The 16,292-nt window shown below is 34.2% G+C and overlaps 1 protein-coding gene across 2 annotated transcripts in view; it reads left to right on the top strand.

Annotated features, from left to right (window-relative positions):
• Positions 1-592: 592 nt before the first annotated feature.
• Positions 593-16,292, top strand: part of LOC106104509 (acyl-coenzyme A thioesterase 13-like) — a 21,715-nt gene continuing 6,015 nt past the window's right edge. The window contains exons 1-3 of one of the 2 annotated variants that reach the window (XM_013284586.1): positions 593-1,025; positions 2,794-2,981; positions 3,556-3,683. In XM_013284586.1, the coding sequence (XP_013140040.1) occupies positions 942-1,025; positions 2,794-2,981; positions 3,556-3,683 (400 nt within the window). In that variant the 5' untranslated portion in view covers positions 593-941. Of the gene's footprint in view, positions 1,026-2,793; positions 2,982-3,555; positions 3,786-16,292 lie in introns of those variants that run through there. The other variant, XM_013284587.1, reaches the window with a different exon arrangement.

Here is a 16,292-nt window from a genome sequence, read left to right as displayed (position 1 = left end):
TCTTATCTAACAAACAAAAAGATGTTTTTATTTTTGTGGTACACTTTACTGAGAAACTATTTCTCTTTCAGATTTGGACTTGGGTACAGTAATTTCATTTTATTTCTAGATGTGTTGTCTTAGCTTTCTACCATAAAAAATAGAACATTTTGTTCACGAGACTTTTTTAGTACAACGCCATCTTTTAGAAAATCATGAAACCAATAAGACATGTACTATGCTATCCCTTTCGTAATTAAATTACACCTTTTAAATTGTGAAAAGATAAAAAGCTTCGTGAGCTCAAACAAAGAACCACTTTTTGCTATTATTAAATATAAGAATAATTGTTTAATATACTTAACTTTGTACAAAATCGTGAAACATAAATTACAACGCTTTTGATTCATATTTTAAGAAGTCTGTATATGCAACAAATGTTAAAAGTACACTATGTTTCAATACATAATTGTAATCTTAAACGTGTTTTTTGAAGTTTAGGTTTCGGCTGAAACAGAGCAAGGCCGAAAGGTTTTGATTTCTGGTAATAAACAGTTTGGGTCCAACACTAGTAAAAAAATAGGCGCTTCTCTTTTGACAGACATAACGCGATACCAGCGCCACTCTCATCCGCCTAGCTAGAGCCGGATAAATTTATTTGTAAACAATAATGTTTTATACATAGATATTGAAAATAAGAATATAAACAAATATTAATCTTAACCAGTTTATTCAGGCAATTACACTTAACTATTTCAAATTGTATAATCTATATTCTGCACTTGTTGCTAGTTCTTAAAATCTGTAGCAAGTTCCCCATCCCCTTTATAAATTCAATCAATACTTTCCCATTTCGCTCCAGCCTTCGGAGGGCGGTTGCGATTCTATAGTTCCGGTTGTCTCCCTTTGTGGTACACAAAGTGTTGAGTTCCATCTTTTAATTGCGTTAAATTGTAATCAAAATGTGTAGCAAGATGGCAAAGATTACCGAACTGTTCGTGAAAACGGTGGTGAATTCGAAACGCTTCGATCGAAACCTTCGTAATGTACGTATTAATCTATCATCTAAGTCTTTGTTTCATTATTACACTAAAATATGTTTAAAATAGTGTATAATTCAACGATATAACTTTATTGGAATCTTTCGTGTAGAATTGTGCAACTTTAGGTACCAAAATCAATCATGATACCTAGATGTTACCTAGATATACATAGATGCCCTGTGCCGTTATTGATTTTCTATATTCTCGGACAAGCGCAATGTCCACTTTGAATGTCTTTGTGTTATAAATGTTCCTAAAAAGGTGTTTCATATAAGTTTTGCTTTCTAATAAGAATCACTAGTTGTATAATCTATAAATTAAAATTAAAAGTACTCAATTAGAAGATGGGGGTGCACTAACAATTAAAGGGTGTGGCTGCATCATGAACCTCCATTTTGAAAATCCTTTTGTTCATGAGTAAGTGATTTATGTTTAAGCTACTGCAATTAGTTACTCTAAATACTATCTCAATTATTTGTATTGGCAAATCATATTTTGCTGTGAGATTATTTAAATATATTTAAGATGTATTATTAAAGACAAAGGGTGTGGCCCTTAAGTGGCTGTTTGTTATACTAGTGTAGGTAAAGTGAGTTAGTATAAATATTTTCAATTGAAGAAGACTACATACAAGATTTGGTTTATTGGTTCAACGACTAAGAACTCATGACTGTATTTAGCTAGGTTGTTTTGCAAAGAAATACTGTTTGAGTATAGAAAAACTTCCCCGCAATCCACATTTATAGACTTGTAAGTGATCGGCAAATTGTAAATGTCTATCGGAGCGGTCAATACTTGAAACAGTAGAGATCAAATCAAACATGTTTAGATCTTTTGCTGTCTTCCTTTCATTTTCACAAAGAAAAGACAAAATACCCTGTTATAAACCTTTACCTTGTACTGATTTCATCTGCGGTAATTTACTGAAATCCCATTGTTCAGTTGAAGGGAGTGTACAAGAGGATAAAACAAACTGCTACTTCCAAAACCTAAAACCCCCCGTGGGAACCTGCTAGCAAAGTACCTGTATGAATATATTGTCTTTCCACACATTCTCTTTGAAGAATATGAGATAGCAATATAAATTTGTATGGAGGCTTTAACAGGAGAATCACAGTAAAATGATGCATATCAAGTCTTTTTCCTTGAATTTCACAAGAATAAAAAATGTATGAACAATAAAATCAATATTGAAAAAAGGGCGTGGCAGTTGACAATGATACGGCGCAATATGTTTCAAAGCTAATTAAGTTAAAGTGTAGTTTAGAAATCACTTAAAACCTATGCAAAGGGAGCTGGCAGAATGGTTAAAAGTAGAAATGTCGAATTTGTTAGGAAGCACATATTTATTTCATTTCATTCTGAGAATACCAACATATGTCTAGTATCATAGGACAGTACAGGCCTGGCATTGATTGTAAGAGCTCACTAGTGCCAATTAGAGTTTACATTATGCCAGTGTTATACCAGCATTTATTTTGAGCGCAACTGGCCTACTTTACTGACAATATGTAAACTGGGCTTTGGCTAAAGCACAGATTTCATTGGTATTTAGTCAGGATAAGAAAGAAATATATTTAGTGGTAGTACAAGTTGTTCTTGGAGAAAATGAAACAAGCCACACCCTGTCCCGAACCTAAGTTATAGTGCAATTTGTTCTTGAATGTAAAAGAAATATTTGTATGAAATTGTTTAGTTTAAATATTTCAGTTAATAGTAACACTCATGTATATTTAGATATGCTTTTTAATGTGCATTATTTCATTCTTAGGTCAAGTTGGTGTCTTGTAGCGATGGTTTGGTGATATCGGAGCTCGAAGTTGGTTCTGAACATCTGAACGAGGGCGGAACCCTGCATGGAGGGTTCATCGCTCACATGGTTGATACTTTGTCAACCTTTGCCCTGCTGGCCAACGATAAATCAGTCGGACGTGGACTCTCCGTCGACCTGAGTGTTAGGTAGGGTATATTTGAATTTCTACAGCTACTTTTTTATGATACTTCATGATCGTGGAGATTTGTTAAGCAATTAATATATTTCAAAGTGAACGATGCGGTGAAGAAAAAGTCTTTAAGTTACAACATACACAATTTGTGTGGAACTACCTATATTTAAATTATTAGCAATTTGGAAAAGTTTGCTCGCATTTACCGGTTTAATAGTTTTTCAGTTTATCCGGGATAAAAAATTAAATCCTACTATAGCCGCCATTTTGGGACGTCCATCTTGAATTTATTAACAGTCTTCCGTAATCAAATAATAATAACATAGATATTAAGTTAAAATTCAGAGCATTATCCTACTTCATACTATACTATATAATATTATAAATTCGAAAGTTTAGATGGATGGATGGATGTTTGTTAGTGTTTATAGCCTAAACAGCTGAACGGATCTCGATGAAATTTGGTATAGATGTAACATAGCCTGGAAGAAGGCATAGGCCACTCACTTTTGTTTTTATAATTCCTCCCGGACCAAGTTATAAGACCAAGGCAAAGGCTAGTCTGTAATGATTTATTTTTATTTTAGCTACATGGCTACGGTTTCGGAAGGCGACAAGTTGGAGATAGAAGCTGTCGCCAAGAAGGTGGGGAACAAGATTGCTTTCCTCGAGGTGCAGATTCGCAACAAAGAAAATGACCAGCTTATCGCTAAAGGTAGGCATATTAAATATGTAGGTCGAAAATGAATGTTGTATGTAGTTTAGAATTTATTGTTGTTGTAGTTGAATGTAATTATAACTTGTTTTATTATTTCAATTGTTGTTTATTTTTTTCCCTCTTTTTCTAGTCAAGAATAATTGTTCTATCTAAAAACTTTTAATTTTATTTTGCAAAATACTTCTTCCTAGATATTAATGTTTTTATAATGGAACAGTGTTAAAATAAATTATTTAAAAAAATAAAAGATTGCGATTTGTTTTTTTTTTTTTCTCCAACAATTACATAACAAAGGCACAAGATATTGTTTTAAGAATTTTGCAATTAAAATCTATTAATTTGATTCTGACAGTGCTTGTATGTTCATTGGGTCAAAGTTATTAACATTTTGTATGGGAGTTGCATAATTTAGGCAGTAAAAGGGGTGGATGAAAAGAGAATACATGTGGCAAAACTGTGAAATGATTATATTATCGGAAATTTGAGAGTAGCCTTAGGGGTTGAAATTAGGAATGAAATCAGGGCCAGAAATTAGGAAGTAAAAGCATGGGAAGGGCATGTTATGAGAAGGGATGAATGGCATGTACAGTAGAACCTCGATAAGTTAAAGTCCAAGGGAAACACAAAATTTCAAGTTCTTGAGGTTTTAAGTTATCTATATTAGGGATAGGTTAATATAGAGGCAGGTATATACATATGTATGTATGTACCCTTGTTCCTATTTTTACTCGAATACCCGAGAAGGATTGGCAGTGAAATTTAAATAGTCATATATAAGTGTTAACATTGCACATTGCAGGTTTAGTGTCTACTTAAAAAAGTGTGTGATTTTCTTTTGTTTTAAACAATCCACGGTTTCTAAATCGATTTTATTTTCAACTAGCTGTTCTCATGCGACTTCATCCGCATAAAATTATAATTTTTTTTATGTTATTGTTCACATTTGTCAAAACATCAATTGCAAATGTCAAAATGACATGACATGATGTCAAACCATGGAAACCCTGCTTCCTTGATGTTGGCAACAACTTATGATCTCTTTCCCACATTAGGGTTTTTATTTTTATCCAAAAATTTTACCCCTATGTTTAACGGCGTAAAATGTATAGTCTAAAGCGTGACGTAAGTGTAGGGCTTTTTATTAAAAAAACTAGCTTTTGCCCGCGACTTCGTCCGCGTGAAATTTTAATGTCCAAAACTTACGTTCGCCCTTTTTTCAATCTATTAACAAAAGTATTAACTTAGTAATAACAGAAATCTACCGATGCAAGATGCCAAATTTCTAAGCTCGGTAGCTTGTAAGTTGATTTTTCGGTTCCCTTATTGTTTGTGTTCGCGATTTCTTCTAAACTATTAGCCCTATTTATACTGTAAAGACAATTTTATTCTACATTAAATTCTCCTGATAAGAAACGCATTTATTTGGATAAGGATTAATATTGAAACCAATAAAAGAACGCCGCAAATAGCGTGCGGTTTTTAATTCACTTTGTAAACATAAAAGTGGTTATTGTAAGAACAGTTAAAAATAGATATACGCTATCGAGGACTTTGCTGTAGAACTTTATGAGATCTACATTTCTTTCGTACATCATTTTAATATACCTCTAACGGTTTAGGCAGCGTAAGCCAAGAAAAGTTAAAGTTTAGTGAATTTTTAACGCCGGCGTTCAGAAACACGCTGTTTATTAATAATTCCTAAACTTTAGTAATGATAAAATATAGCCTATGTCACAGATAAATTACCTTTCTGATGGTGAAATTTTTTTTTAAATCGGCCCAGTAGTTTTTAAGTTATTTCAATACATTTAAAAATACATAAATACAATGTTTTCCTCTTTATAATATTAGTATAGAGGAGTTATTTGAAAATATGTTGTGATTGTGTGTGTTCACGCTTTATTATAATAGTGTAGATGACAAGTAGAGAGGAGAATACATTATCTTTTATGTTGTTATATTGCTCTATAAAAGATCGTGCAAGCAATAAATACCGAAAACTTTTGTTTTGCACACTCGTTCAAAATAACTCAATGACAAAGTATTTTATGTTCTATTGTGGAATTTTTTTTTTTTATAACATAAGGTGGCAAACGAGCAAGCGGCCACCTTAAACCGCCAAAATGGCGAAGCGACCGCTGCCCATAGACATCCGCAATTGCAGATGCGTTGCCTACCCTTATAGGACGGAGGAGGAGACGCAGATAAAGAGGATATTTCCCCTTCCTATGCATCTCCTCCGCCGTCAAATTCACTTCCTCTTCCCAACCTCTTCTTATAAGAAAAGGGTGGTAAAGAGAAAGGGACTTAAATTAGGCCTCCGGCACCTCACTCATCAGACGAAACACGGCATTGGTTCCATTTCACGCCTGTCTTCTGTGTGATCGTGGTATTACACCGGGCGTGCCGGCCCATTCGTGCTAAGATGTTAAAGCGGGCACTACCACTGTCAAGTTACTGAGGGCCAAACAGAGATTACTTATTTAAATTAAAGAGGTTGCGTATTTTAAGTTGTAGAGGTTTTGGGCTCTGATGGGAAGGGGACATACAATTTTTGGAAGTTATGGAGGTTTTTAAGTTACCGAGGTTCTACTGTATTAAGAAGGATGTTAGTTATGAATGTGGAGGGGTACATCGGTAGTAGTAGACATAGAAAGAGATGGATGGATCGCGTGAAAGGTGACATGATCAAGAAGGGAGTGATGACTGAGATGACAGATGATAGTGTTATTTGGAAGACGAAAACCCGGTGCGTCGACCCTTTTTTATACCAATCAATAAATACGTTCGTTAGTGCTTTTGGTTGGTGAAATACTTATATGGGTATAGAAAATGATACAAAAGAAATAAATACAACATAACAGCTATAATACAACAGTATAAAATGGATTTTGTGATCTTTTTTAAAGTGGAGAGAGGTGGATAGTGAGCTGTCATAATTTAGTTTGACTTGGCTCACAGGGACAGATGTCTTTGTCGTTCTATATATTAGTAGTTGTCCGCGACTTCGTCCGCGTGGAGTTTAAAAAATCAAAACTTGCGTTCGCCCCTTTTTTCAACCTTTTCATGATGATTAAATTATTTAAACTTTCGTGAGACATTTTATAATTAATTATTTACGGCTTACTCACGTATACTTTTTTTTATTTACATGATAAATTTGAAAGAAGCTTAAAACATATAACAATTAATTTTCAGTTGTTTTTAAGACGGCTTAAGCCAATACTAAGTAAGTAATAACAATGCTCCATACTTTAACAGTGGTAGTGCCCACTTTAACACCTTAGCACGAATGGGCCGGCACGCCCGGTGTAATACCACGACCACACAGAAGAGAGGCGTGAAATGAAAGCAATTCCGTGTTTCGTCTGATGAGTGTAGTGCCGGAGGCCTAATTTTAGTCCCTTTCTCTTTACCACCCTTTTCTTACAAGAAGAGGATGGGAAGAGGAAGTGGATTTGACGGTGGAGGATATGCATAGGAAGGGGAAATATCCTCTTTATGTGCGTCTCCTCCTCCGTCGGATAAGGGTAGGCAACGCATCTGCAATTGCGGATGTCTATGGGCAGCGGTCGCTTCGCCATTTTGGCGGATTGAGGTGGCCGCTTGCTCGTTTGCCACCTTATGTTATAAAAAAAAAAGTACTAACATTGGACCCCAACTGAATTCTTAGGACAGGAATTTCGTAAATTTCTTTCTTAGTAATTACTAACTTAGTACTAGGCAACGTTGATTTTCGTCAGGTGTATTGCGAGGGACCTGGAATTACCAAAGGAACAGACGAATGACGACATTTAAGTTAGAGATAATTGTTATACAATTTGATAGTACTCGTTTGTGATGTAACCGAATGGCCTTTTAGTTGTCCTGTCTAATGGGACAGTTATGGGCTATAACGCGCTGAAGTTGGTAAAAAATACACCTAAGTTCACTTATTTTCACATATGTGTTGAAGAACACTGTTAGAATTACTAAATAAATACTGGAAATTTCCGTGGGCCGTTTTCGAAGACAGACGATTTAAAGTTTCCAAAAATTTGACTAAAATTTACTTTTGTAATGTTTGGGCCTTTATAACAATACCCCCTGCAAGAAGGCAGACATTTTTGATGGGGTAAACAGCCGCCCAGACACTTTCAGTAATGCGCGGCTCGTAACAGTAAAACGTTAATATTGGAACTTTTCTTATTTTGGGTAGGCAACGCACTGCAACTGAGGATGTCTATGGGCAGCGGCCGTTTCGCCATTTTGACCGATTTAGTTGGCCGCTTGCTTGTTTACTACCTTATTGTATAAAAAAGTGAACATAGGTGTATTTGTACTAATAGCCATTCGTTTACTGTCTAATCGTATAACAATAAAGCTTTTGAACTTAAGTGTCGTCATCCTGATCTGGGATTGCGATCTAAAGTTACCGCATTAAAAATCTATATTTTAGATTTTTGTATCGTGTGAACAGGCTAGAATTCTTTTACAATGGAATTTGTCAATGCTACAGAATTTTAACCAATGAGTGTTACGGCCAAATACTGAAATGAATCTTGAATACTTCTCTTCGTAAGCACCGCTTGTAATCTTATAGGCGTCAAAAATTGTAAGGAATTTAGAGTCTAAGTGATCAATAGTACGGGCGCACTTTTTACGCCGCGTGAAGACTGAACAACAACTAAAAACAGCGGTGACAAAATGCTAATTTTCAAGTTTGTAGCACCATTGGAAGTGTCTTTAAATTATGATAAAATACGCATTTGTGTAAAAAAAGCGAAGATTTTAACTAGCTATAATTTGTAAACTACTAGGTATAATTAAAAGATATTTTGGCAATATTGAATTCCGGTATGTCTATTGATGTTTGAATTTCAACCTGCTATCTCTATCCACAAGGGAGTTACAGGTATTTCAAAAGTGTGTTTGGCCGTGCTGGTCTCGGCGGGTGCACTGCCGCGTACCCAGACTAGGCATAGTGAACAACATTTTTTCACTATTGCTTTCTCTGAAAGGTATCAATTGCCAAGTTTAGTGCCACCTTGTGATTTTGTTTTGACATGTGATAAAATATTTTACAAAGTAATCTTGAGCTGCTCCATCTTTTGTTATAAACTAAAGTGTCTTAAAAATAAAATTATGGTTTTGAATATCTATCAATAGTTAGTGAGATTATGTGAATAATGTTTCTAGTGAAGTGTCAACTATGCCTACTCTATATCTGTATTGAATCTCTTTGATTATACAGAACCCATCCCTACTACATTTTATAAAATTAGACAAACTATAAAATACACTGACTTTTGTTTAAAGGTCAATTGAGGTATACTTAAATTATAGTTTGTCTCAATAAGATTGATTAGTATGATAAATGACGCATATGAAGTATCGAATTACATTTGTATGTATATTTGTATGAAGGTAAATGCTGTACTTAATAGACAGGTATCGTAGAGACGAAACAAACACGCATAGCGAACAATTTTGAACTATCGATATTCGGTTTAAATAATTATCGAACTCAACTAAAATTATTATTTTCGTATTAACTAATTTATAGGACAATTCTAGTATTGATTATAATGTAGAGAATTTAGCGATGACAGAAATAATATCGAAATCCAATTCGATTACGTACGGCAGTAGTAGCAATAAACATTTATTTACTCTCATTATTTGTTACCGTCATTATTAATTTGAGGAAACAGTGTTTTTTTTAAAATGTATATGTTATAACTATAAATCTATCGATTCCAACTTCTATAAGAATAAAAATCGAAAATCGATAAGATTCGTGAGTAATTTTACATAACCCATCTCTACTAAATTTGAAGTGAATTGTCAAACTAATCTAAATTGTTTAGACACACTATAGCAACAAAGAGTATGGTAGCTATTTAATGCAGTTAGCCGGTTACAAACTTCAGTCGCCATCTCCACTCCACGAGATTGGGCAAAAATACATAGGACATTTTTTAATCATTTAGTTTGCCCGTGTCTCCCCTGATATCCAGGGCCGGGACACTCCATACATTTGACATAGGTGAGAATTGCAGCTACATCTATTGAACTACCCTGGTCCCCATTGAATGTTGAATGAAATTAGTTCCTCAGAATGACATAGATGTCACTACGTGGTAAAATGTAGGTGTGTCAATGTCAACCTTTTTAGTTGATTTTTTTTAATTTTTTAGGTTAAAAAGTTAACGAGAGACATTGTCACATTGAAAATTTATATAAAAATTTAATAAAATTTTACGAATTGTAATAAAATGATATAAATTGATGGTTTTGGTTTAAAAAGTGAAACAGTAAAATGAAATATAAAGTTTAAAAATTCATTGCTTTGTCCATCTTGAATATAAAGTCTTGTGTATCTCGTGTGTGATTTCCTTCTGGCTTCTGCGGTTTTAAAGTTTTGTGCGAAAAAGATACGCGCGATATGGACGTTAGTACTGTTTAAGTATTGTGCGGAAAGACGCTTATTTAATGTGCGATATGGACACTTTTTCTGTATAAGGTTTTGTGTGAAGGCCGCTTGTTGTATGTGCGATACGGAGGCTTTTCTATATACGGTGATGTGGAAATAAAAGCTATGGCCTTAATGTATTATGGTAGATATAAATATTTCCAAATAAAAAGGAAAAGAGAGTGAGTGTTGTTTTTTTTGTTAAATCCACCTTGTTCCCACGCAGGTTATAATAACAACGATGTGTAAACTGCGGCAGTGTCTTAAATCATTTTAATTTCGAAGGGCATAATATATACAAATGCAATTTGAAAATAAAATGATTAATGAACTACCGTACTTGATAAGTATGACGAGGTAAAATCTTTATGTATACGGATACGGACATTGTAAATATTTAGTGTATAGGGTTGAAAGATAGATGGCGCTGGCTATGATAACAAATATTTCATGACTGTCGCGTCTTTTTCTGTATATACTCGTATTATAGTACTCTTTGCTGATATCATTCTAAGTTAAAGTCACCAGTGATGTATAGAATAAGCGTCTTTTTAAAATTTTTGCTTTATAATTTCTTCATTTTTCAATATGTACTCTTTGGGATCGGGAGGAAAATAAAAAGCCCTTTTCTCAATAAGTGTTGTTTAATTTCAGTTAAGTACAATAAAATATTGCAAATAAACACCATCCCTATTTAGACAACAATGGACAGTAATAATAATCTAGTCTTGGACCCCCAATTATGGGTATTATTCAATAATAAACAAGCATTAACGGACATCACTATAAAAACAGTTGCACGATTTTTGACCGACTTGCTAGAAGAAGGAGGTACTCAAGTCGTCCGTGTTTTTTTTAAGTGTGTTACGGCATAACTCCGCCGTTAGTAGACCGATTTTGATAATTCTTTTGTTATCCGAAAGGTAATGCTTGCAGGTGGGTCCCATTTTTTGTTTGATTTTTGTGAACTTGTTTCGTTCATGTCGACATATTCTAGACCAAAGGGAAGAAGTCCACTTTTTCGAATCCGTTTCTTATCGTTATTGTTCCAATATTTCCCAAAGCTGCCTCAAAGTTTGAAGCATAATGCTCTCTTTTGAATGTTGGTTTAGGATTTTCTATTTACCAACTCTTCGCATGATTCTGCCACGATACTTTTAAAGGCCTGAAGACCGCAACATCCATTGGCTGAAGGCAATGTTGAGTTAGGATACAAAGAGATAACTTCAATCCCAGTACAGTAGTGTGTTCAAATATACAAGTACAGACGTATGATACATGAGAAAAAATAAGCAACATCACTTTATGGACACTGTCCACGATTGGGTGTACGAGCTTGAATAATACCCAGTTATGGAAACAGGTATTTCTTTTAGTTAGAATGTCATTGACATTTTGGATATAGTACAAAATTAATGTATTACTATTGATAATGTCCCTAAATGTAAATAATATAACATCACTAAATAATATCAATTGCAACAACGACGTGAACCTGACACAAAATAAGATCTTAAGTGTGGTTATTTAACTTGCATCGCGATTTTTTTAATGAATTACGATTTCGGACACCAAATAACGCGTAACTAACAACAGTTATGGTCGCAACCAAAATGGATGTCGGCTGTGAAAACAGTTGGTATGCCAGCTGAAATGTTCGCACAACTGATCAGTGTTGCCATTTGAAAAGAAATACTTTTTGTTTGCTTAATTTTAGCGGTAAATTCAATAAACGTCCATGGCTAGTGCGCGATCAATAAAGGCGCCATTATTTTAGTCAGTCTATAGTTTAATGGTCGAAATATTACTGAAATTCGCAAAAGATAATTTTAATTGTGGCTGTGCATTGTCAGTTCTGCTTATATTATCTGATATATTTTCTGTCCTGTTAAATATATACAACTCTGATATAACAATTACTAACTGTGATAGAACATATGACAGAATTATAATAAGCTAATTTTCTACCGACTTCCTAAAAGAAAAGGTACTCAGTTCGTCTGTATATGTATGATTTTTATGTTTGTTACGTCATATCTTTACGCCTGGTGGAGCGATTTTGAAAATTCTTTTTGACCGACTTCCCAAAAGAAGGAGGTACTCAATTCGTCTGTATGTTTTTTTTATTATGTATGGCCTAACTCCGGCCCTTGTTACACCGATTTTGAAAATTCTTCCTTTATCATAAAGGTAGTACTTGCAGGTGGGTCTCATTTTTTTGTTGAATTTTTGGAGTCAAAGACTACGGCGTAGTTAAATAGTTAGCTCAAAATCGCGTGACGAAACTTGGGGTTTTTGCTGCTTTCTTTGCTTACAGCATTTGTGTGAATGTCTTATAGTTTATAAGACATTCACACAAATGCTGTATGGAAGAATTGTAGCCCTTTAAATTTATTAAATTAAGGTCTGCGATAGCATATATCTATCTATTAACGTTGCCGCACATTAACCATTTTTTTCATTAAAACATCGTGTGAATTGTATACCCCATTTGCATTCCTACAATATGGGAGGTTTAAGTAATTCAATGAATTATTTTGTTACTTCTTGGTGTACTTTTTTTGAGAATATTATGTTTTTGGAATAATTTGTTTGGTAATGGTTTTGTTTTTATATTAAAAAAATATTTATCTCTCGATTTTTAGTGAATCTAAACTTCACAATTTGATAATCACTAGCTTTCAAACAAAGAATGAATTATCTAAATCAGTTAGCAAAGATATTAAGTAAAGAACTAATGCATAGTTGCTATTATTTACTCAATTATGTGCGGACGCGTGAGTTAATAATTTGATGACTTTTAGATTATTGGTTAGAATTACATACTGTAAAAGGCAATTATAATCTACATTTAATACTCTAACCTGAAAACATATTTAATTGTATAAGGATTAATTTATATTACAATAATATAATAAAGCGTAAACACACACTTCTTTGTTGCCTAAGGTGTGAGTAATCACAGCATATTTTCGAATTACCCTTTTTTTTTTAATAAAAAGCCCTACACTTACGTCGTGGCTATATATTATCACGCTGTTAAACTTAGGGGTAAATATTTTGGATAAAACCTTAAGGTGGGAAAAAGACCATATGTTGTTTCCAACATCAAGGAAGCAAGGTGGCCATGGTTTGGCATCATGTCATGTCATTTTGACATTTGACAAATGTGAAAAATAAAATGAAATCTTTATAATGTCATGCGTATGAAGTCGCATGGGAACAGCTAGTACCAAACAAGAATAAAAGCGTTTTAAATGAAGTCGATTGCATTTATTTGACGGTTATCGTAAAACAAACGGTTATTGTGCGACATCCTTAAGAGATAGATATATGCTATCATGTAATTTAATTTAGCTAATTGAATGAGCTACAATTCTTTGATACATCATTTTTATGTAGGTCTTATACTTAAGGCTACGTAAGCCAAGAAAGCAAGTTACAAATTGGTATTTTTTTCTGCGACTCGTAATTTTGTTTTTATGATATCTCCTAAACTATTCATCGGAATTATATAGTTCAAAGAGCATTTATAATCTACATTATATTCTCTCGATGATGGACATCTTTATTTGGATAAGGATTCATATTGAACAAGAGTAATAGCGTTGTAAGTGGATTTCAATCGATATTTTAATAAAAAAGAGGTAATTGCGCGAAAACTTTAATAGACAGATATATGCTATCGCGATACTTTAAGTTAGCAAATTTAAAGGGCTACAATTCTTCCACACATCATTTTTATGTAAGTCTCATAGTTTAGGCTACGTAATCAAAGAAAGCAAAAAATACCCCAAATTTCATCACGCGATTTGGACCTAAACTACGTGACGACGACGTAATATTTGACTTCAAAAATGAAACAAAAAATATGACCAATATGCAAGCACTACCTTTCGGATAAAAAAAATTCATAATCGGTCCACTGGCGATGGAGTTATGTCTTAACACATAAAAAAAAATCATACAGACGAATTGAGTACCTCCTTCTTTTGGGAAGTCGCTCAAAAACATGTGAATATGAACTTAGACCACGCTTTTTACAAATTTACGTCATTTAAAAAAAACAAAAGATGTTAATTATTTATTCTCAAAAGTTTATATCTCAATTTTCAAATAATTTTACAGAAGGACTTCGTCCGCGTAGGGTTTTATCACCGCTTATTGTTTACACCGGTTATTAATTATTTTTGTCGAATGAAAAACGTCTCTCTGAAATAACGTTGGACCCCCTCACTTTGGACGTACAGAGAGTGAATTTTACAAAACCCATTTTCACTACTCATATATCATATACGAGTATGTCGGAGAGCGGTGACTCTGTTCGTCATATAAATTAATTCTTTTTTAAGAAAAAATTTATAACACTTTTGTGTTCACGTTTTTATGGGATTTTCTTTTCAACTTTAATTGGTAATTAACTTTATCAGTATTCGATAAAACAAATATTTACAACATAATTAACATCCTGTATATGTTCAAATATTTTTCTGGTAATTAAAAAGTAACCGTGCTTGTTTTTGGGTTTATGATTGTCGATTGTGATTTGAGTATATTACGTACTATTACAGTACTATTTATGAAGAAATCAGAGATGACACTACTTAAAAACGTTTGGGCGAAGGACTTTCCCAATTTCCAGTTTGGGAAAAGCCCAAGTCCGACCGTTTATGGGTATGTAAAATCACACTTCTGCCCTGCTGTGATGACTGCTGTACAACATTAACGGGATATTTCTTTTCTTAACAACCCTCTTTTTCATAAATATAAAAATCATGGAAGATTCAAGAAAATCGACGTCTATGTATTATGTTCTACAGTCATCAAGAGTCAACTCTAAAACACCGCGTGTTTAGTTATACAAAAGAACTGTCGTTTATGTTAGGCTTATTTATATACATATTTTATCTTTGTTTCGCCTTGAACTTCTTAGTAAAGTGGGTACTTTGTGTTGAAACCGTCATTAAAGAACTATTCGATATAACCTAAAGATCCGTACAGTAGCCTTAAGAAGCGATTTTCTGGACGACCACAAAGAAATAGGATTGTCTGCTTGTTGTATTAACTCCACTCAGTTCTTCGACGGCAAACATCAATAAAGATTCCTGAGAGTCGAAATCTTCAATATCAAGACTGAAGATCCATACAGCAGTCGTATGAACCGATTTCCTTGATAACCATAAAGAAATTGGTTTGTTTGTTTGTTGTATCAACTCCACATCGTTCATCAGCGGATAACATCATTGAAGATTCCTAAGAGTCGAAATCTTCAATACCAAGACTGAAGATCCATACAGCAGTCGTATGAACCGATTTCCTTGATGACCTTAAAGAAATCGGTTTGTTCGTTTGTTGTATCAACTCCACATCGTTCATCGCCGGAAATCATCATTGAAAATTCCTGAGAGTCGAAATCTTCAATACCAAGACTGAAGAGCCATACAGCAGCCGTATAAACCGATCTCCTTGATGGCCTCGTTTCTTCGAGGTCAGCAAGGAAATCGGTTGGTACGTTTGTTGTGTTATCTCGACTTCGTTCATCGGCAGAAAATATTATTGAAGATCCCTGAGAGTCGATATCTTCAATACCAAGACCGAAGATCCATACAGCAGCCGTATAAACCGATTTCCTTGATGGCCTCGTTTATTCGAGGTCAGCAAGGAAATCGGTTGGTACGTTTGTTGTGTTATCTCGACTTCGTTCATCGGCAGAAAATATCATTGAAGATTCCTGAGAGGCGAAATATGCAATAACAAGACTGAAGATCTATACACCAGCCGTATAAACCGATCTGCTTGATGGTCTCGTTTCTTTGTGATCAGCAAGGAGATCGGTTAGTATGTTTGTTGTGTTAAATCCTCTTCGTTCATCGGCTGAAATCACAATTGAAGATTCCTGAGTGTCAATATCTCCAATATCAAGACTGAAGATCCATACAGCAGTCGTATGAACCGATTTCCTTGATGACGTCAAAGAAATCGGTTTGTTTGTTTGTTGTGTCAACTCCACATCGTTCATCAGCGGAAATCATCATTGAAGATTCCTGAGAGTCGAAATCTTCAATATCAAGACAGAAGATCCATACAGCAGTCGTATGAACCGATTTCCTTGATGGCCTCGTTTCTTCGAGGTCAGCAAGGAAATCGGTTGG

This window comes from Papilio polytes, unplaced genomic scaffold, assembly GCF_000836215.1.
Source record: "Papilio polytes unplaced genomic scaffold, Ppol_1.0 DF823621.1, whole genome shotgun sequence".
Classification (NCBI taxonomy): Eukaryota; Metazoa; Arthropoda; class Insecta; order Lepidoptera; family Papilionidae; genus Papilio; species Papilio polytes.
This window is presented reverse-complemented; position numbering and strand designations above follow the sequence as displayed.